The sequence below is a fragment of the Acomys minous genome (assembly GCF_964271855.1).
Source record: "Acomys minous genome assembly, chromosome: 19".
Taxonomy (NCBI): domain Eukaryota; kingdom Metazoa; phylum Chordata; class Mammalia; order Rodentia; family Muridae; genus Acomys; species Acomys minous.
The window spans coordinates 28,367,181-28,387,561 of record NC_140499.1 but is presented as its reverse complement, the minus strand read 5'-3'; the positions used below and the strand labels follow the sequence as shown (position 1 = coordinate 28,387,561).

Here is a 20,381-nt window from a genome sequence, read left to right as displayed (position 1 = left end):
AAAAAAGAAAGAAAAAAGAAAACTAGTAGAAGTCTGATCTCTCCTTCCATCATGTGGGACATAGCAACTGAACTCAAGTCATCAGGCTTGGTAGTAAGTGCCTTTCCTCTTAGTTATCTTTCTGGTCTTTTTCTTTTCTAAAAAGGGACTTTGCAGTAGCCAAGGCTGGCCTGAGACTTGCCATAAAGCTAAAACGCCCCCTCAAAATTGAGGCACTCCTGCCTTGGCTACCCACGAGCCAGGATTACATATGAGCCACAACACGCACCTAATGATTTTTCTTTTCTTTTTTTTTTTCTTGTTTTTTTGAGACAGGGTTTCTCTGTGTAGCCTTAGCTGTCCTGGACTTGTTTTGGAGACCAGGCTAGCCTCGACCTCACAGAGATCCACCTGCCTCTGCCTCCCAGGTGCTGGGATTAAAGGCGTGCGCCACCACTGCCCGACTTGATTTTTCATTTTAATAAAAAAATTTTTTTACAATATTGCTAAGATTAGCCGGGCATGGTGGTGCATGCCTTTAATCCCAGCACTCTGGAGGCAGAAGCAGGTGGATCACTGTGAGTTCAAGGCCAGCCTGGTCTACAAAGTGAGTCCAGGACAGCCAAGGCTACACAGAGAACCCCCATCTTGAAAATCCCTCCCCTGTCTTGCAGAGGACTGGGATTTGTTTCCTACCACACAGATCACACTGGACAACTCACAAGGAGATCCAGCACCCTCTTGCCTCCATGGGCACTTGCAGGTACAAACACAGACATAAAAATAAACAAAGAAATGTTTAAACCGGCTGGTCAACCAGGATGATCCAAGGCCTCTGTCCTTCACTGGTGCCTTCTAGGCATCTGTACACATGTCGATATCAACACATGAGCCTATACATAAAAATTATAAAAATAATTTTTTTTAAAAAAAAGCTAAGAATAGCCAGACGTGGTGGTGCAAGCCTTTAATCCCAGCACTCTGGAGGCAGAGGCAGGCGGATCGCTGTGAGTTCGAGGCCAGCCTGGTCTACAAAGTCAGTCCAGGACAGCCAAGGCTACACAGAAAGACCCTGTCTCAAAAAAACAAAACAAAAAGCTGAGAACATTGTCTTGAATAGGCAAACAGTATTTAGTACTCCAGATAACACCCAAGCTTCCCAACTATCCTATAGAATAGACTTTATGTTACAGATGTGAAACTATAGCAAAGATTATGTAACAGCCAGACGTCATCTTGTTGAAATGTGTAAACCTAAATGACACTAAGTCCTGACAGTTCAGATTTTGTTCTACATAGGCTTATGCTAGGTGGGCTAACAGGAGCTAGATCTAGAGTCTGGGGGCCGAACACTGGCTCTTTCTGCCATCTGGATCCCTCTCCTGAACCACCAGGCAGAGCCCTTTCAAGTGCTACAAGAATTTTACCAGGGCCTGGTGACAAAGGTCTATAATCTCAGCTCCTCAGGAGGCTGTGGCAGGAGGATCAAGTTTATGGCCACCTGAGACCTTAATGAGACCCTACCTCAAAAAGTTAAAAAGCTATGTGGGTTGTACGTAGCTCAGTAGTAAGGCACTTCACTAGGCTGTGGAAAGCCCTGGATTCCTTCCTGGTGAATCCTACCTCATAAGACTGAGGGGCATAAATGCGATCCTGAGTATAAATAGATTTTAGGAACTCTGAAGACGCTTCCCGCCGGGCGGTGGTGGCACACGCCTTTAATCCCAGCACTTGGGAGGCAGAGGCAGGGGGGATCTATGTGAGTTCGAGGCCAGCCTGGACTACAGAGCGAGTTCCAGGAGAGCCAGAGCTGCTACACAGAGAAACAAAACAAAACAAAAAACAACAAAAAGGAGGCTTTGTAAATACAACGTCCCCTCAGTCGACTTTGAGCACATCTGTTAATTGGTCCTAATAATCAAGGCACACCCTGCTGTCAATGTAGCGATGAAATAATGACTATAAACCATAGGATGAGTTAACTTACTGTGCCCGAAACACTAAAATCGACCCAAGTTTTATTCCCCAGCAAGACACCTCATTTTTAGACTTTTGGCTGACGAACGAACACTTTAAGAAACCTAACAAGTCCCGTGGGGGTAGACAAACTGCTTTCCTGGCCCCAGCCCTCTCTGCAACCTTTGTTTTCTGGGCTCTAGGAAACCTTGTCCTTATAGCTAGGACTGTGGTTCACCTGCAAGTCCCGCTTCTGCTGCCAGGGGGCGCTGCGGTCCGCGCCACCTGCCGGACATGCGCACTCAGGGAGAAGGCTCGCCGAGAAGAGGCGGAGCTTGCGGAGCAAGATGGCAACGTCCGTGGTATTGGGCCGGTTTTCCCGGCTGCTGGCCTCCGCACGGCTCCCGAACTGCAGTGAGTGACTCTTCAAGCCCATTCATGCCTCAGCCTACCCCTGTCCAGCACGAACCACTCTGGAATCTCCGTAGGAGGAGGAGATCGCGGCCCAGGCGGTCCCGCACTGACCTTCACCGTCTGTGGGCCGTCAGCCCCTAGTCTCTGGCTTCTGCGAATGGATTTTGGGTCTTTTGCCCCCGGCTCTACAATGCCCAGGAGACAACAAACCGTGAGATCCCGAGCCTCCTGAGGCCCGGCGATCAAAGCTTAAACTAACTAAGCTTTGAAGGCGCCCTGAGTCCCAAGGACGACCTTCTGGCTCTGCTTATGGCCCTGGACGAATGGCCTCAATTCTCTGAACTAGACTATTTAAATCCCGGCTGGGCAGATACAGTATAAATGACCATTTAAAGCCAGGGATGGTGGGGCTCGCCTGGAATCCCAACCCCGGGGAGGTGGGGACAGGTGATCAGGAATTCAAGGCCAGCCTGGGCCTGGGCCTATCTCAAAAGAGAATTTCATGCGATGGTAGAAACACTAGTAAATGTTAGGTTTTCCTCTCTACAGGTCAATTAAAAACATATTCTTTCTCTTCTTTCAGCTTCAACACGGTCAAAGTTCTATGTCAAGGAGCCGGTGCATGCTAAACCTAACTGGTTGAAAGTTGGGCTGTCCTTGGTCACCTCTGGTTTTTTGTGGGCTTATGTGAGTACCTACTCATAGGATCCCCTAGAGATAGAGTTAGAGAAATTTGTCAGCTGCCTGCTGTTGTTCTTGGGAACCAAACTTGGGTCCTCTGCAAGCAGTACATGCTCTTGATTGCCAAGCCATCTCTGCAGCCCCAATTTTATATACATTCTTGAAACTTTTCCCTGGCGAAAGGTGTAAACTTATCAGCCTGCCTGAGACACATTTGCCAGCTAGAGTGTCGTGGTTTTTTATTATTATTATTATTATTATTATTATTATTATTATTATTATTATTAGTTTGTTTTTGGAGACAAGGTTTCTCTATGTTATCTTAGCCATCCTGGATCTGCTTTGTAGACCAGACTGGCCTCGAACTCACAGCAATCTTCCTGCCTCTTCCTCCCGAGTGCTGGGATTAAAGGCATGAGCCACCACGCCCAGCTGCTATTATTCTTTTGTCATCATATGCCTTCCATTTTATTATTCTCAAATTCAATGTAAGATTATAGTCAACAGATGTAATCCACTAATAATTTAATTTGCATTTCTTAGCTTTTTAAAATTGTTTTAACATACCACGTTTATCTTAAGAAACATAAGGCTCTTTACTTGATTTCTTCCTCTTTAAGCTATCAGGAAGATTACCTTTCTGGTTTTAACCTTTAACTTGTAGCTCATCAATCAACATAATGAAGATGTTTTAGAATATAAAAGAAGAAACGGATTGGAATAAGCTTTGGAACCAGTAATCTGGTAAGTGTATTCTATAGAGTATATGATTATAGAAGCTAATTTATCTGTTCATTTGTGACTGTGACAGGTCTCACCACTACATGTAGTGGCACATAAGGGAGGCCGAGGGAGGCAGATCTCTGTGGGGCCAGCCTGATCTACATAGTGAGTTCCGGGATGGCCAGGGCTAAGTAGAGAGACTCTGTCTCAAAAAAGAGGGAGTCTTTTACTGTGTAGCCTAGAGCTCATTGTATAGACTAGGAGCCCCCTGCCCTGCCTCCTAAATGCTGGGATTTAAGGAGTACACCACTAAGCCTGGCCTGTGGGGTCACACCAGGGCTAGATGGGGGTCATGCACACCTATGATGCCAGCACTGCAGATACTGTGACAAGGAGATAGTGAGTCTGAGGCTAGCCTGGACAGCACAGCAAGACCCAGTCCTAAACAGGAAAGCCAAATCTATGTTAAATCCTATCTTCCATTAAGAGAACTGGCTGCTCCTCCAGAGGACCCACTTCAATTCCCAGCAACCACATAGCAGCACACAGCTGTCTTAAATTTCAATTCCAGGGGATCTGACAACCTACACCTATGCACATAAAAGAAAATAATTTATTTATTTTTATCATTGTTAGTATTTTTTCTTTCTTTCTTTTTTAGTTTTTCGAGACAAGGTTTCCCTGTGTATCCTTGGCCCTCCTAGACTGGCTTTGTTGACCAGCCTGGTGATCTGCCTGCCTGTGCCTCTGCTCAAAAAAAAAAATTTTTTTTTAAAGATTTATTTATTTATTATGTACATGTACATGTGCAGGCAGAGGAGGGCATCAGATCACATTATAGATGGTTGTGAGCCACCATGTGGTTGCTGGGAATTGAACTCATGACCTCTGGAAGAGCAATCAGTGCTCTTAACCGCAGAGCCATCTCTCCAGCCCCAAAAAATTATTTTTAAAAACCATATCTTTGCCTGGTGTGGTAGAACACACCTTTAATTCCAGCACTGGGGAGACAAAGGCAAGCGAGGCCAGCCTGGTCTACAGAGAGAGTACAGGACAGCCAGGACAACACAGAAAAACCCTGTCTCCAAAAGCAAAAAACCAAAACCAAACAAACAAAAAAGCAAACCCAAAAAATCATGTCTTCTTTACTAGTATTTAAGCATATGCTCAGAGTACTTAGGGCAAGATGGCATAGTTTGTGTGTTTCCAAACGTGTGCTTGCCATGTCTTACACCAAGTAGGAATTCTGTTAGAGCAGGAGTCTTGTCTGCTGTGTTGTTTAACTTCTCAAACTGTACTGAATGATTCTTTTTGCTCAACCATTTTGTTACGATTGTCACAATAGCTAACATCCAATTGAGGAATTCAGCTAAAGCTTAATATTAATGAGATAACATATTTTCCATGATCTATGACTTAAGAGATAAAAGATTTGTGAGTATGTGTGTAAATGTGTGTGTCACACATAACACACATACAATAGGGGCTGGAGAGATGGCTCAGTGGTTAAGAGCACTCACTACTCTTCCTGAGGTCCTGAGTTCAATTCCCGGCACCCACATGGCAGCTCACAACTGTCTGGAACTCCAGTTCCAGAGGATGCAACACCCTCTCACAGACATACATGCAGGCAAAACACCAATGCAAATAAATAAATTAGGAAAAAAAAAAAAAACCCATACATACATACATACAATATGAGCCGGACAGCTCAGCTCTCAGGAGGCAGAAGCAAGCAAATCTCTGTGAGTTCAAGGCCAGCCTGGTCTACAAAGCAAGTTCAAGATGGCCAAGGCTATATAGAAAAACCCTGTCTTGAAAAAAACAAAGAACCAAAACAAAACAAAAACCCTATACATATGATATGTATATTACATAAATGTATGTCATGTATATGCTTTATTTCTGAAAAAAAAAATTTTTTTGAGACAGGGTTTCTATGTGTAACAGCTGGAACTCACTCTGTAGTCAAGGCTGGCCTCAAACTCATGGAGATCTACCTGCCTCTCCCTCCCAAGTGCTGGGATTAAAGGAGTGTGCCACCACCACCTGGCCTGAAAATTCTTTGAAAGAAATTCTTTACCCTTTATAAAATGAAATAATCCCTCATTAGGAAAATCTCAGTCTCTGGGGTGAGGAGATAGACCAGTGGTTAAGGCAGCTGCCTCATGGCGTAAGGATCAGAGCTCAGATCCTCAGAGCCCGTGTGATGCTGGCTTGGCATGGCAGCCACTAGCAACTCCAAAACTCTGAAAGTGAACAGTGGAGTCCCAGATAAGATGGCCACTGGTGAGCCCTGAGGCCAACTAAGAACCTGTGCTTTAATGAATAAGGTGAAAAGCCATTGACAAAGACTCCAAGTACCTAAGCCTTGGGCCTTCACTTGCATGTGCATGCGTGCGCACACACACACACACATGCAGACATGCATACGTTTCCATGTGTTAAGTTGATTAAATAATTTACATCTACTAGATTAAAAAAAAACATAGTAATCACAAAATACATTTTCTTTATTTAAGAACTTAACACTTGGGGGCTGGAGAGACGGCTCAATGGTTAAGAGCTCTGCCTGCTCTTCCTCAGTTCAGTTCCCAGCAACCACGTGGTGGCTCACAACCATCTGTAATGTGATCTGGTGCCCTCTTCTGGCATGCAGACAGAACACTGTATACATAATAATAAAAAATAAATCTTAAAAAAAAAAAGAGCTTAACACATGGGGCTGGAGACATGGCTCAAAGGTTAACAACAATGCCTGCTCTTCCAAAGGTCCTAAGTTCAATTCCCAGCAACCACATGGTGGCTCATAACCATCAATAATGAGATCTGATGCCTTCTTCTGGACTGCAGATGTACATGCAGACAGAACATTGTGTACATAATAATAAATTAACAAATCTTTTTTTTTTTTTTTTTTTTTTTTAAGAATTTTAATCCCAGCACTCGGGAGGCAGAGGCAGGTGGATCGTTGTGAGTTCGAGGCCAGTCTGGTCTACAAAGCAAGTCCAGGACAGCCAAGGATACACAGAGAAACCCTGTCTCAAAAAAAAAAAAAAAAAAAGAATTTAACACTTTAGGGCTCAATGTCCAAATTTTTTAAAAGATTTATTTATATCATTTATACAGTATTCTGCCTGCATGTACACCTACACACCAGAAGAGGACACCAGATTCATATTGATGGTTGTGAGCCACCATGTGGTTGGAGGGAATTGAACTCAGGACATTTGAAAAAGTAGCCAGTGCCTTTAACCTTTGAGCCATCTGTCCAGCTCCCTCTGTTCAAATCTTTTGCTTCTTTTTTTTTTTTCTATTAATAGCACTTTGTCCATTTCTAGTATTTTTGTTATAAATTTAAAATTAGCCGGGCCTGGTGGTGTACACCTTTAATTCCCAGCACTCAGGAGGCAGAGGCAGGTGGGTCTCTGAGTTCAGGAAGTCAGTTTTAACATCTGATCAGCACTTGGGTTGATTTGTTTCCTTCTTCCGTGTAGGTCTGCTCTGTGAGACGATCATGGTTGTTCCCGTGGAGCCGCCCATGTGTTGAGTTGTGGATAGAAGAAAAAGGTTCTATGTGAATATGTATCAATTGAGTCAAGACATACATTTTGCATTGTTACAGAAATAAAAACACTTTGCTCTTCACGTGTAGAGATGGATTCACTAGTCATTGCTGACTAGTCACTAGTCACCTCTCAACTTTTACCTCCTTGTTTTTATGTGTTTGTGTGAGTGTGTGCAAGTGTGTATGTATCCCATGCACATGAAGTGTTGATAGAAGCCTAAGGAGAGAGCTGGAGCCATAGCTGGTTGACAAGGGTCTTGGGAACCAAACTTTGGTCCCCTCCCAAAGCAGCCAGTGCTCCTACCTGCTGATCCCTTCTTGTCATCTTTTCTTCTTCTTCTTCTTCTTCTTCTTCTTCTTCTTCTTCTTCTTCTTCTTCTTCTTCTTTTTTTAACAGGGTCTCACTGTAGATCTCTGGCTGTTCCAGAATTCACTGTGTGGGCCACTTCAGGCTGGCCTTGAACTGACAGAGGTCCTCCTGCCTCTGCCTCCTGAGTGTACCACTATGGCCATCTCTTGCTAGCTTTTTTTTTTTTTTTAAATCAATGCACTCAAACGCCAAAGAGACAGACTCTTTTATTGCTGGAAATACAAAGAGCCTAAGTAACCCTTTGTTGATGAAGAGGTGATATGTCAGATAGTAAAGATGAGCCCTTGTAGCAGAGCTTTTTTTGTCCACTTGCCTTTGAGTGATTCTTATTCTTGTTGTTTGTTTTTTGATTTTTTTATTTTTTTGAGACAGGGTCTCTATTTTATCTTAGCCATCCTGGACTCACTTTGTTTTGTTTTGTTTTGTTTTTTTGGTTTTTTGAGACAGGGTCTCTCTGTGTAGCCTTGGCTGTCCTGGACTCGTTTTGTAGACCAGGCTGGCCTCGAACTCACAGTGATCTACCTGCCTCTGCCTCCCGGGTGCTGGGATTAAAGGCGTGCGCCACCACTCCTGGCTATTTATTGATGTGACTGGGTGCTTGTTTGTTTTAATATGTGTGAGTGTTTGCCCAGGTGTTCACGCACATCCCTCGTGCTCTTGAAGCTCAGAAGAGGGCACTGACCTGTGCTCCTCCATGTGGGTGCTCCTACGTGCCCAGCTTCTCTCCAGCCCCGGAATGACTTCTGACTCACTATTATGGCCACATGAAATTTTCTCCCTGGCCTTCAATCAACATACAGCAGACTATAGGGTGTTTGTTTGTTTGTTTGTTTTTAAGGGGCCTGGGCTGGCAAGATGGCTTCAATGGGGAGAGCACTTGCTCGCCTGACAACCTGAGTAGCGTCTCTAGAAGCCTCGGAAGTAGAAGAGAGTGGTCTCTGTAAGATGTGGTCCACTGACCACAGCATAGTAACAATAAACTAAGAATGGGGGGCCAGGGGGTGGCGCTACATGGTAGATTGAAACTAGCGGGGACCATACACAGTAAGGTCCTGTCTCAACAAGCTGAAGACAGCACAGTAATAAAACCCTTGCCTAGAATTCTTGAAGTCCTGGATTTAATCATGAGTATCATGAATTTTTTTTTTTTTTTTAGGGAAGAGAGTTAGTGTATAGGATTTAAAATGACTTATTATCTGAGCCTCCTTTTGGCTGTAAAGTCCATTATGATTGGTATTGCATGTGTTTGGGGGCTGGAAAAAGCCCAGTGCCTTTGGATGTCAGTTTGGATTCTTGTTAGAGTGGGAAATTTTTAGAGATTATAGACCCAATTTCATGCAGATATACTAACCAAAAAAGGGAGATCTGTGAGTTTGAGGCTGGCCTGGTCTACAAATTGAGTCCAGGACTGCCAAGGCTACACAGAGAAACCCTGTCTGGAGGGGGAGGGAGGGGCGGAGATCTGTGATAGACAGACCCGCAAATGTGTGTCTGCCCCAGAACACACGCCTATGTCAGACTGCACTACAAAGGGGAGTTAAAGTTGCAGGGGGAACTAGGCATGCCAGGAGGCCAACCTTGAGACAGAATTAGCCTAGGGCATGCAGTTGGGCCCAGTGTTGTGACAAGGGTCTTTATAAGCGGCTGTATAAAATCTAACCTGCTTACTGGGGTGTTTGTTGGCTGCTGTGTTTGGTGCTTTTTTTTTTTTTTCTCTTCAAGACAGGGTTTCTCTGCCTTGGCTGTCCTGGACTCACTTTGTAGACCAGGCTGGCCTTGAACTCACATCAATCCACATCAGTCACTCCCGAGTGCTGGGATTAAAGGTGTGTGCCAGCACACCAGGCTGTACTTGGCTTTTGAACAAGTGACCAATCTAGGGATTTGCACCTGTCACACAGCACCCTTTTAGCTCTGTCTCCACCATTTATAGGTTTGAAGGTAGTAGGTCAAGAGCCAAGGAATATCAAGGAAAAAAAGAGAATGTTCCAGTTGGATGTAAGACACGCCCATAAAACTCTGCCTCTGCCTCCTGAGTGCTGGGATTAAAGGCAAGCACCACCACACCCAGCCTTTTTTTTTTTTTTTTAATTTTTAAAAGTTTATTCACCTTTATGTCTATGTGAGAGTATCAGATCTTGGAGTTACAGACAGTTGTGAGCTGCCATGTGGGTGCTGGGATTTGAACCTGGATCCTCCCAAGGATCAGTCGGTGTCCTTAACCCCTCAGCCATCCCAGGTCCTTTGGAATAGCAGTCAGTGCCCATCAAATCTGTATCTTTATCAACAACCAAAGATTAACTGGAAGTCATCCCAGTTAGGTCAATTTATTTCTGACCGTAGATGTTTTCCTAAACAACAGAAAAAAAATGTCAAGGATTTTCTGAAGGGCAGTGATGAATCTGGCCCACAGGAGGGAAATGGCTGCACCTCCAGTCAGCTACTGCAAGAGCTAACATTGGGAAGCATTGGGGTGCTGGGGAAGCAGCTGGAAATTCAGCAAGCAAATCTCACAAGCCAAAGGCATGGGTGTTTGTTTCAGAAAATATGAAAAGAACCCACCAAAGCTCAACATAGTAAGTAACTAGCAGGTTCCTTTGCCCTAAGAGGAGCCTTCAGGAGAAGAGGCAGTGTACTAGGTCACAGTACTGTCTCTTCCAGGTGGAAGGGACATACAGGGCAGATACAACAAATATTGTCACATACAGACTGAAAGGGGACAGTGAGCGTCCGGCTTCACTGCCTCTTCCACCTGGGTGAGCACAGTTCACATCTGCTATGCTTAGGAGCTCTCCTCAGCTCAGACCAACAAGATTCACAGCTCTGGTCTCAGGAAAAAGAAAAAAAAAAAAAGAAACCAAGCCTCACAACTCTGACTGGAGAAGCGGCTTTACTGTTTAAGAGTGCTTGCTACTCCTCCAAAGGAACTTCTGCCTAACAGTCCTGTTAATGTTTTGTTTTGTTTTGCTCAATGCTCTTAGTAACTTTTTTGTTATTGTTTTTCTTTTTTCTTTTTCTTTCTTTGTTTCCTTTTTTTTTTTTTTTTTTTTGATACAGGGTTTCTCTGTGCTACCTTGGCTGTCCTGGACTCCCATTGTAGACCAGGCTGGCCTTGAACTCACAGCGATCTGCCTGCCTCTGCCTCCCGAGTTCTGGGATTAAAGGCGTGCGCCACCATGCCCGGCCTTTTTTTTTTTTCAATTAATTAATTAATTAATTATTTTAAGGACAGGGTCTCAAGTAGCCTCCGACGTCATCAATCTTGCCATGCCAAAGATTTTGAACTCTTTTTTGTTTGTTTGCTTGTTTATTTGTTTTGTTGTTTTGTTTGTGTGGGGGTTGTTTTTTGTTTGTTTTTGAGACAGGGTTTCTGTGTAGCCTTGGCTGTTCTAGACTTGCTTTGTAGACCAGGCTGGCCTCGAACTCACAGCGATCCACCTGCCTCTGCCTCCCGTGTGCTGGGATTAAAGGCATGCGCCACCACACCCGGCTCTGGCTAAATTTTGAACTCTTGATCTTTCTGCCTCCCCTTCCTGAGTGCTGGGAGTATCCGCTGTGCAATCATGCCTGGTATTATGCGCCTTAGGTAAACATTTCACCCTGTATTTAAAGTTTTGGAAACAGCGGCTGGCTTGAAATTCAGCCATCGCCAGGGGGAAACCTTACTTTTCACAAGCTTACCTTTCTGCTACCTTTTCCTAGGAAAGCTAACGCAGTGGGTGGGATAAAGTGGCCTTCCATCAGGAGGGTAAATTGTGTCTGTGCTTGAATCCTGAATCTGATGCGATTCCATAAACGTGTCTGCGTGCTCTGGAGAGACACTCCGTGGGACTGAAAGGGTCAGGCACGTAACAGCGACTTCTAAGCTCCCTATCCCACCTCGGAGATGCAGCCCCTTAAGCGGCTGTCGTTGAGGGGTGGGGGTTGCAGGAAAGCAGCACTACTGGAACTGGGATTTAGGAACCTAGGTGCTAGCAACTAACTCAATCCTCTTCCCGCTTTCCCTGGGACCAGGACGCTAGGGATCTGGAGCCCCACCTGGGGCGGGGCGCTCCGGAGGCTCCGCCCTCTGAGCCTGGGTTGCTCGCTCTGGCCCCAGCAACACAGCGCATCAGGCGATGTATCTCCGCAGAGCTGTGTCCAAGACTCTGGCGCTGCCTCGAAGGGCTCCTCCCGGCCCTGCGCCTCTGGGGAAAGACGGTGAGTGTCCCTCACTTCTCGGCAAATCTAGGCTGGGAACCAGGGCACCGAACCTGCCAGCACTCAGTCGCAGAAGCCTGGACCAGGGGGTGAAGGAACAGTGAGGGAGGGTCTCACATAAGCTCTCCGAAGTTCTTGGAAACTTTGGAAATAGGGAATTTTTCCAGGGCGGCTCTTGATTCCAAATTAGATTTCCTGGGTTCCAGTCCTGATCTCCGGCAAGTAATAGTTCATTTTTTTAAAGTGAGGACTACAGTACCTGTGAGTTGTAATCAATAGATATGAAATGGGGGGGGGGGGGAAGACCACTTTGAAGGGGGTCTGGCTCACTCCTAGATTCCCACGTTGATTATTCAAGGAATCGCTAAATTCTCCAAAGAGGTAAGGGAACGGATGGGTAGGGGGACGTGGGGTGTCGGCGCGCTCCTAGGTGGGCTCCAGGAGCAGTGTCTGTCCACTGAACACTGGTGGTGCTGAACCCCGGGGATCATCCGGCCTTCCTCATCCCTTCGAAGGGGAGCGGCCTCGGGACACTCTTCTGGCGTTGCTGACAAGCTTGTAATTCCATTAACTTCGGATTAGGGGATGAAAGGGAGCACTCTTGGAAAGTCTAAAGAAAGCACTGCGCTAACTCCTCCAGGAACATAGGTGCTTGATAGGTGTCGCAGCTCTGCACCGGTTTCCGGTTTCTAGCGGTTCTCTCCCAGCCACCCTTTCCTGGTCTACCTTCTGACCATCACTCACTGAGGCACAGCTCTCAAACTCTAGAGAGTTCATTTTTTGCTGTACTCCACCCCACTTCCTGAGGCATCCGAGGCAATATCCAGAGCGAGGATTTGAGCAAGAAAGACAGAAGAGCGCCTGTGGGAAAATCCATGAACCACAGGGTTTTGGCCAATGTTGGTGGTGGAGGGTGGGAGAGAGATCCACCCACCTAGTCATTTAAATGCTGCTTGAAGGAAGTCTCCCCACAAGTAATAAGATGCCTTCTCCTCTCTGGGTATACCTCCCTCATCAGAGAGCTATATGCACCACTGATGAGGTGGGGGAGAAGCCATTTAAGCTGAATATAATGAGGCTGTTCTGATGTTCAGATAAGGAGAAAGATGAGTCCACTCTCTGCATCCTCCACTAAAGTCACATACTCATGCACACTCACAGAAGCGCGCACACACACACACACACACACACACACACACACACACACACACACACACACACACACACCAGAGCCTGTATGTGCTCAGAGAACAGCTTGCAAGAGTCAGTGGGTACTAGAGAGGGAAGTAGGTCTTGAGGTTTGGCTGCCGACAGACCCTTTTACTCCCCAAGTCCTGTCATCTGCACCACACCTTTTTACATCCCCTGCCTCCTACTCCCCGGGTTAGATCAAAATAAAAGTTGTGTTAACATTCTAAACATGCAGTTAGCAGTCCTGGGTGCAAGGGTACTGACCTCATTTTAATTTTCACCCAATTGCTTGGATTTTTGTGGTACTAGGGATTGAATCTAAAGACCATCACTTACTAGACAGGCCTACTTCTTTTTTCGAAACGGTTTCTCTGTGTAGCCTTGGCTGTCCTGGACTCACTTTTGTAGACCAGGCTGGCCTTGAACTCACAGAGCTCTACCTGTCTCTGTCTCCCTGAGTGCTGGGATTACAGCACCACGCCCAGCTATTTACTATAATCTAAAATTTCTCTCTCTCTCTCTCTCTCTCTCTCTCTCTCTCTCTCTCTCTGTGTGTGTGTGTGTGTGTGTGTGTGTGTGTGTGCATTTATTGGTGTCTTATTGGTACTTCCTACTTTGGTAAAAAAATAAATTTGTTTCAGTGTTTATTTCTTTCAAAAGACACATTTTAAGCTATCATTATGTTTTGTCCTCCTTTTGACTTTTCAAAAAATGTAAAACTTTTTAATGAATAACTTAGGTTTAGAATAGCTCATTGGGGAAATACCAGAAAGACAAAATATAATATATAAATTATTTATACTCTTCCCATTCAATAAATACTAGTATTTATGGTTAGTCTAATTAATTTTGGCAGTTGTTGTTGGTTTTGCCTTATAGAAACAAGATCTAGCTATCAGGCTGGTCTGAAACACTTAATCCACTTGCCTCATTCTCCCAGGTACTGGCATTACAAGTGCACACAGCACATCCAATGACTGTAGGTCTTTTTCTTTTATTCTCGTGCATGTTTTCCTATGTACCCTGAGCTGGTAAATCTGAGATCTTCTGCCTCAGGGTAGATTACTATGGATTTTCATATAATGTGTATTTTCTCATAGTCTAGAGAGTGTCTTGCAAAAGATGCACGTTCAATTCTACCACCCACAAGATGGCTTGCTCCAGTACTAGAGAACCAGAGGGCAGCCTCTGATCTTTGAGAGCACCAGGCATGTGCACGGTGCACATATGTACATGCAGGAGAAACATTTATCACATGAAACAATAAAGCAAATAAATGTAAAAATTTATTGTTTTTTTCTCCAGCCAGGGTCACACATAAACACACACACACACATACACACACACACACACACATACACACACACACACACACAGACCCTGTCACAAGAAATGAAACAAAACAAAAACTTGGGTGTGGCTGGCCTCAGGTAAGTAGTGAGAGAGCTTGTCTCCAAGAGCTCAGGGCTAGTGCATTCTAAGCTTAGTCAACTGCAGGTAACAGACGTTATCTTTAGGTAGACGTGTGCATGACTAATTATTAAAACAACCATTCCCATTCCCTTCTTTCTCAAATGGACAGCTGAAAAAAAAGAACAAAGGAGAGAGAGACACACACACACACACACACACACAGAGAGAGAGAGAGAGAGAGAGAGAGAGAGAGAGAGAGAGAGAAGTAATTCTTTCTGATGAACTCTGTGCTGGCTGTGTATGGAGGAGTGTGTTTCCTTTGCATCTCCTTTGGCTGTTCAGCTTGTTTAGTGCTTCTGTTTTCTCCTCATCCGCATTTGCCCTCCTGCCATCAAGATGACAGACAGGCTTCAGGTCAGCCCAGAGACTGTTGCATGGGACTTACAACCCTGCCTCCAGCGCTGCATTCCTTGAAGTGCTAATAGGTCCCAAGTTCACCCAGGAGAAATGCTTAAAACACATAACTATTTAAGGTGCCTGTATTATGTGGCGAAGGTAACCCTGTTTAAACTTGTTCTCCTAGCATCTCTTCGCCGAATGTCATCTAGCAAATTCCCTGGAACATCTGGCTCCAATATGATTTATTACCTGGTTGTAGGTGTGACCGTCAGTGCTGGTGGCTATTATGTAAGTGCTTAAAGACTATTAAAGAATTCATTCGTGTGCCTTGCTTCCTAGAGCACGCCCTCAACCCCAGGGTTCAAGGCCAGTCTAGTCTGTATTCCAAGTTCCAGGCCAGCCAAGGCCCCTTCATGAAAAGAGGTCCTGTCTCCAAAAAGGGAGGGGGAGATTAGCTCAAGTGGTGGGTGGGCATCGATTTCTCTTCTATGCTGCGCTGAAATTGTTCTTTAAACCTCTGTTTTGTTTTTCAAGACAGGGTCTCCCTTTGCATAGCTTTGGGTATCCTAGAACTCTCTGTAGACCAGGCTGGCCTTGAACTTGCAGGCTTCTGCTTGCTTCTGCCTCCGAAGTGCTAGGATCAAAGGCGTGCGCCACCACTGGTCTTTAAACTTGTCATGGTGGTTGCATAGAGAATTGTATGAACTAGATCTTAGAGAAGGGCAAATAAAGATAAGCGCACATTTTCTTTCAGACTTATAAAGCTTTCACATCCAAGCAAGTCAGACATCCAGAGCCTGTAGCTGACGTGAAAGAACAAACAGCAGCAGAGCCACAGCCACTTCCAGGTAAGATGAATTTCTTCTTCTTCTTCTTCTTCTTCTTCTTCTTCTTCTTCTTCTTCTTCTTCTTCTTCTTCTTCTTTTTTTGGTTTTTCAAGACAGGGTTTCTCTAGGTATCCTAGGCTGTCCTGGACTCACTTTTGTAGACCAGGCTAGCCTCGAACTCACAGCGATCCGCCTGCCTCTGCCTCCCGAGTGCTGTGATTAAAGGCGTGAGCCACCACGCCCGGCGAATTTCTTCTTTTGTTTATTTATTAGAGACAAAATCTCATGAATCCCAGACAGCAGGTCTTCCTGCCTCCACTGTAGACATGTCCCCACCACACTTGGTTCTTTCTTTTTTCATCTCATAATAACTTAGTCAGGAGCGACAGTGTGGGGTTCTCTCAGGAAAGAAAATTGCGGCAACCTAGAGTTACTCTTTTTGAATGAGCGCTTTTGATCCATGCACGGTTTCCGTGCGTCTTGCTGAGAGGCAGTTTAATTCTCTGTATGGTAATATTTTTGCTACTACTCAGATGTCCATTCATGCAAGCATAATTTTAGTATCTGTCCCTCTCAGCAGTTTGGGCTCTCATTTCCCTCATTATTGTTTTAAGCGATAAGCTAAGTTTTTTTTTTTTTCAGTTTGGGCAGAGCATTGCCCTTGTGTCTTTCTCAGAGTTACTTCACACGAGATGAATCAGTGGTGTGTCCTGAGTCCAGTCAGTTGAGGAGACAGCCACTGTAAGGACAGAGCTTTAACAGTTTCTCCCCAACATCCATTTCCTGCCTTAAGAAGCAGCTCACTGTAACTTCTTAGAGATTTATTTTATGTGTGAAAGCGTTTTGCCTGCATGTACATGTGTACCTGGTGTGCACACACACACAAGATGTCAGAAGAGAGATTCCCCTGGAAGACGATCACAGGTGGTTGTGAGCTACCCACCATGTGGGTACTGGGCACCAAACCCTGCTCCTCTGTAAGTGTAGCCAGTGCTCTTAGTGCTGAGCCCTCTCTCCAGCCCCAAGCCAATTACTTTAAATCATACATTTTTTTTTCTATCTCGACTATCAAATACTGTAATCACTATTTAGAAACAGAGATACTAGCAGCTCAGGAGTTGGGCTTTGCTTTGTGGGGTTTTTGTTTGTTTTGTTTTTCGGTGGTTGTTTGGCTTGGGTTGGGCTTTGTTTGTTTTTTGCTTTTGTTTTGAGACAAACTTCCACCATTGTAGACCAGGCTGGCCTCGAACTCACAAAAATCTACCTGCCTCCACCTCTGGGATGCCCAAACTAAGAGAATGGGCCACAAGGCTAGGCATTCAGCTTTGATTTTTTTTTTTCTTTTCTTTTTTCTTTTTCTTTTGTCATGACACTAGGAAACAGTATTAGAGCCAGCAAAATGGCTCAGAGGATAAAGGCAATCACAACACTGGGGAAAATGACGCTGGAGAGTCAGGAGTTCAAGGTCATCCCAGGCTACATGGCAGATTCATGGCTAACCTAGGCTGTAGGAAGTGTTATCTCAAAAGTGTTTCCCTTCCCCCAAGTTAAAATACAATAAATTAATTTCAGTGTTCCACTTAATTCCCATGCTCTCCTAATTAATACTTTGCTTAATGAACCAAATCTTAAAGGCGAAAAGGATCAGGTGGCAGAAGCCGAGAAAGCATGTTCTGAGGCTGGAGAAATTTCTGTAAAGGAACCTGAATTGGTAGATGCTGAGGAAGGCCCAGAGGCCGCCCCAGAGGCCGCCCCAGAAGCTGCTCCAGAGGTCACCCCAGAAGCTGCCCCAGAGGTCGCCTCAGAAGCTGCCCCAGAGGCTGCAGCTGGGCTTCCAGAGGAGTCTCCAGCCTCCCCAGTGCCTGCCGAGGCTGCCCTTGTGGAGAGTGCAGAGCCTGAACCGAAGACCACTGATGCTTCCCCGGAGGAGACCATCGAGGCTGTGCCTGAATCTACTCCGGAGGCGGAGAGTGTAGCACTGGACCAGGCTGACGCCTGCAATGAAGGGGATGCCAGCAACCAGGCTGAAGAGCCCACTGGGAACTCAAAGTCCGAAGAGACCAAAGAGACCGAGGAGACCGCCGAACTCAAAGAAAACCCTCCCTTAGGCTCAGAACCCTCTGTCCAGCACGAGTCACAAGAAGAAACCGAGGTGACAGTGGAAGCAGCCTCGCCCTAAGGCTGATCTGCAAAATTCTATAGTTGCTTTTGTATTTTTAGTAACTTTAGCATTTCTTTCTAGGATATTTTAATATACCTTAAAAATTTTTGCTTTTATTAATAGATGTTTGATTTGGATTTAGTGTTTTACATGCCTTAATAGCTTTCTACCCTCTAAAATCAGGCTGTGTAAAGAGCTTAAACGGTATTAACTTTGGGTTTAAATTTTATGTTTTAGAAATTGAGTTATCTGTGCAACCTGTATTCACTTTGATTTTTGCTCTGCCTTTCTCTTACTTTATTATATGTAAGACTAGATTATTGGGTTCTGCATGAACTCATTTAAATAAAATTAGAAAATCTTAAGTGTTTCTAGTCTTGTTGTTGAGGGAGGTTGTGGTTGGGATAAGGATGACTCTGGTCCAGGCTGGCCTGAAGCTCACTACATAGCCTGGGCTAGCAGCCTTGCTCTGTGATGGGTTTATCGATGTGAGCCACGATCACACTCGGCCTAGGCTTTCTCTTCTTACAATATCAATATAGAAATAAACTATGTTGTCCATTAACATACATGCGTATGCCTTCCCATGAAGAAACCACATTTTGTGATTATATTGAAGGAAAAACAGCTTGGGAGAGCTCTGCCCTTTCCCTAGCTTGTTATGTAAGAGAGGACGCCTCACTTTTCTGGTTCAGTTCAGTGTTTACTGAGGATTTACACTTCCTGCCAGGAATCATTCACGCACGTATGCATCGCATGCAGCAAATGTTCACAGAGTGCCTTTAGCCTAACCAGCCACTGTCCTCAGTCTATAGTTTAGAGTGGAATTATATAATAAAACAAATAAGAAAAAATTTATATAGGGATTAGGTAGAGTTTGTAAGTGTTGGTTGGGACTAAAATTGTCATTTTGGATATGACAGTAAACGCAAGTGTTCCACCACTCCTGGCTTCCCCACCCCGTTTTTCAAGATAGGGTTTCTTTGTGTAGCCTTGTCTGTCTTGGACTTGCATTGTAGACCAGGCTGGCCTCGAACTCACAGAGTTCTGTCTGCCTCTGCCTCCCCAAGTGCTGGGATTACAGGTGTGTGCCACCTCGATAGGCATAAAAGCAAATCTTACTTTATTTTATTATATAAAACAATCCTTGCCTCAAACTCACTATGTAGCCCTATCCTATGTAGCCCTAGCCTTATCCTCCTGCCTCAGTGTCCCAGGTCTTAGAGTTATAGATGTGCGGCCACCATACCCAAGCAGAGCAAACCTTTATACAAAGATGTCTTTCAATAGAGACTGATGTACTCTGTGGAGGCAGTCATGCCAGGTGAGGAAAAAGAAAAGTGCGAATGATCAGCAGCCAACACATGCTGGAAAGTTCCAGAATTTTTGAGGCGACCAGTCTGAGTGAATGAGGAAGAATAACTGGAGATGTCCCTGAAAAGAAAGGCAGTGAGTGAAGCCAGGCATGATGATGCATGCTTATTTTCCCCCAGCACTCAGGGACTGAGGCTGGAAGATCATAAACTCAAGGTCAGTTTTAGCTACAGACATAGAAAGACCTTGTTACAACAGAGAAGGCAGGCAGGGTCGGGGAGGGGGGTGGTAGTTGGGGGAGATGGCCTAGATAACGTGGAGTTATGCAAGATTTGGGGCATTACTGGAGTTAGCTGTGGCCTCTGCTGACGGTCTGTTTTGATCTCCTTAACGGGATACATTTGCTCCCAGCTGCTGTGACAATCCACATGCTTCCCCAAGCCCCTCCCTGGTGAGCGCTCACCCCAGGCAGCTCATACCCACTGTCTGTCTGCCTCTCCTAGCAGCGGAAAAGGTGGGGGCAGCTCTGTGGTGCAGTGCTCTAGAGCACAGCCTGGGTCAGGGCTGAAGCTGGTCCCTGGAAGAGATTATATCCCGCTTGGATGCGTTTCCCTGCTCTTCTCTGCTCCCCTCTCTAATTCTCCAGAGAACATTCTTCCAGTAAGTGACAATGCTTAGTGACCCTGCTGACTAGGGAATGTTCCCCCAGGGTGCTGCGTGCTTGGTGTGTCTAGATTAGAGAGGAATGAATGAATGAATGAATGAATGAATGAAAGCAAGCAGTATACTAACCAGCTAAAGCCCCCAGGATTTGAGAGGTAGTGACACAGAAATTGCAGGGCTTAATCACCACTCTGAGGGCAGAATGGCATCTGTATCTGGCTCTAATTTGTTTCAATACTAATTCTTCATGCAACCTATAAATCGAGGAGTAAAGAGTTGCTCATTTATGCTGGACAGTGATGGTGCACCCCTGTAATCCCAGCACTCCGGAGGCAGAGGCAGGCGGATCTCTATGAGTTTGAGGCTAGCCTGGTCTACAGAGTGAGCCCAGGACAGCCAAGGCTACACAGAGAAACCCTGTCTCAAAAAAACCAAAAAAATAAAAAATAAAAAGAATTGCTCATTTCTGAATCCTTTGAGAAGAAACAAAAGCACTCCTTGGTTACATACACACCACACAGG

General features: G+C 45.1%; 2 protein-coding genes across 2 annotated transcripts; both read left to right on the top strand.

Annotated features, from left to right (window-relative positions):
* Window positions 1–51: 51 nt before the first annotated feature.
* NDUFC1 (NADH:ubiquinone oxidoreductase subunit C1) lies at window positions 52–7,407 on the top strand (the record flags this gene model as incomplete). The annotated part of the gene is made up of 5 exons (XM_084769184.1): window positions 52–93; window positions 2,157–2,349; window positions 2,933–3,036; window positions 3,695–3,774; window positions 7,251–7,407. The coding sequence occupies 4 exons, from the start codon at window positions 52–54 to the stop codon at window positions 3,752–3,754; spliced, it is 399 nt and encodes a 132-aa protein (XP_084625310.1). The 3' UTR covers window positions 3,755–3,774; window positions 7,251–7,407.
* Window positions 7,408–11,290: 3,883 nt separating this feature from the next.
* MGARP (mitochondria localized glutamic acid rich protein) lies at window positions 11,291–18,237 on the top strand. The gene is made up of 4 exons (XM_084769257.1): window positions 11,291–11,891; window positions 15,079–15,182; window positions 15,649–15,742; window positions 17,356–18,237. The coding sequence occupies exons 1-4, from the start codon at window positions 11,810–11,812 to the stop codon at window positions 17,898–17,900; spliced, it is 825 nt and encodes a 274-aa protein (XP_084625383.1). The 5' UTR covers window positions 11,291–11,809; the 3' UTR covers window positions 17,901–18,237.
* Window positions 18,238–20,381: the final 2,144 nt, after the last annotated feature.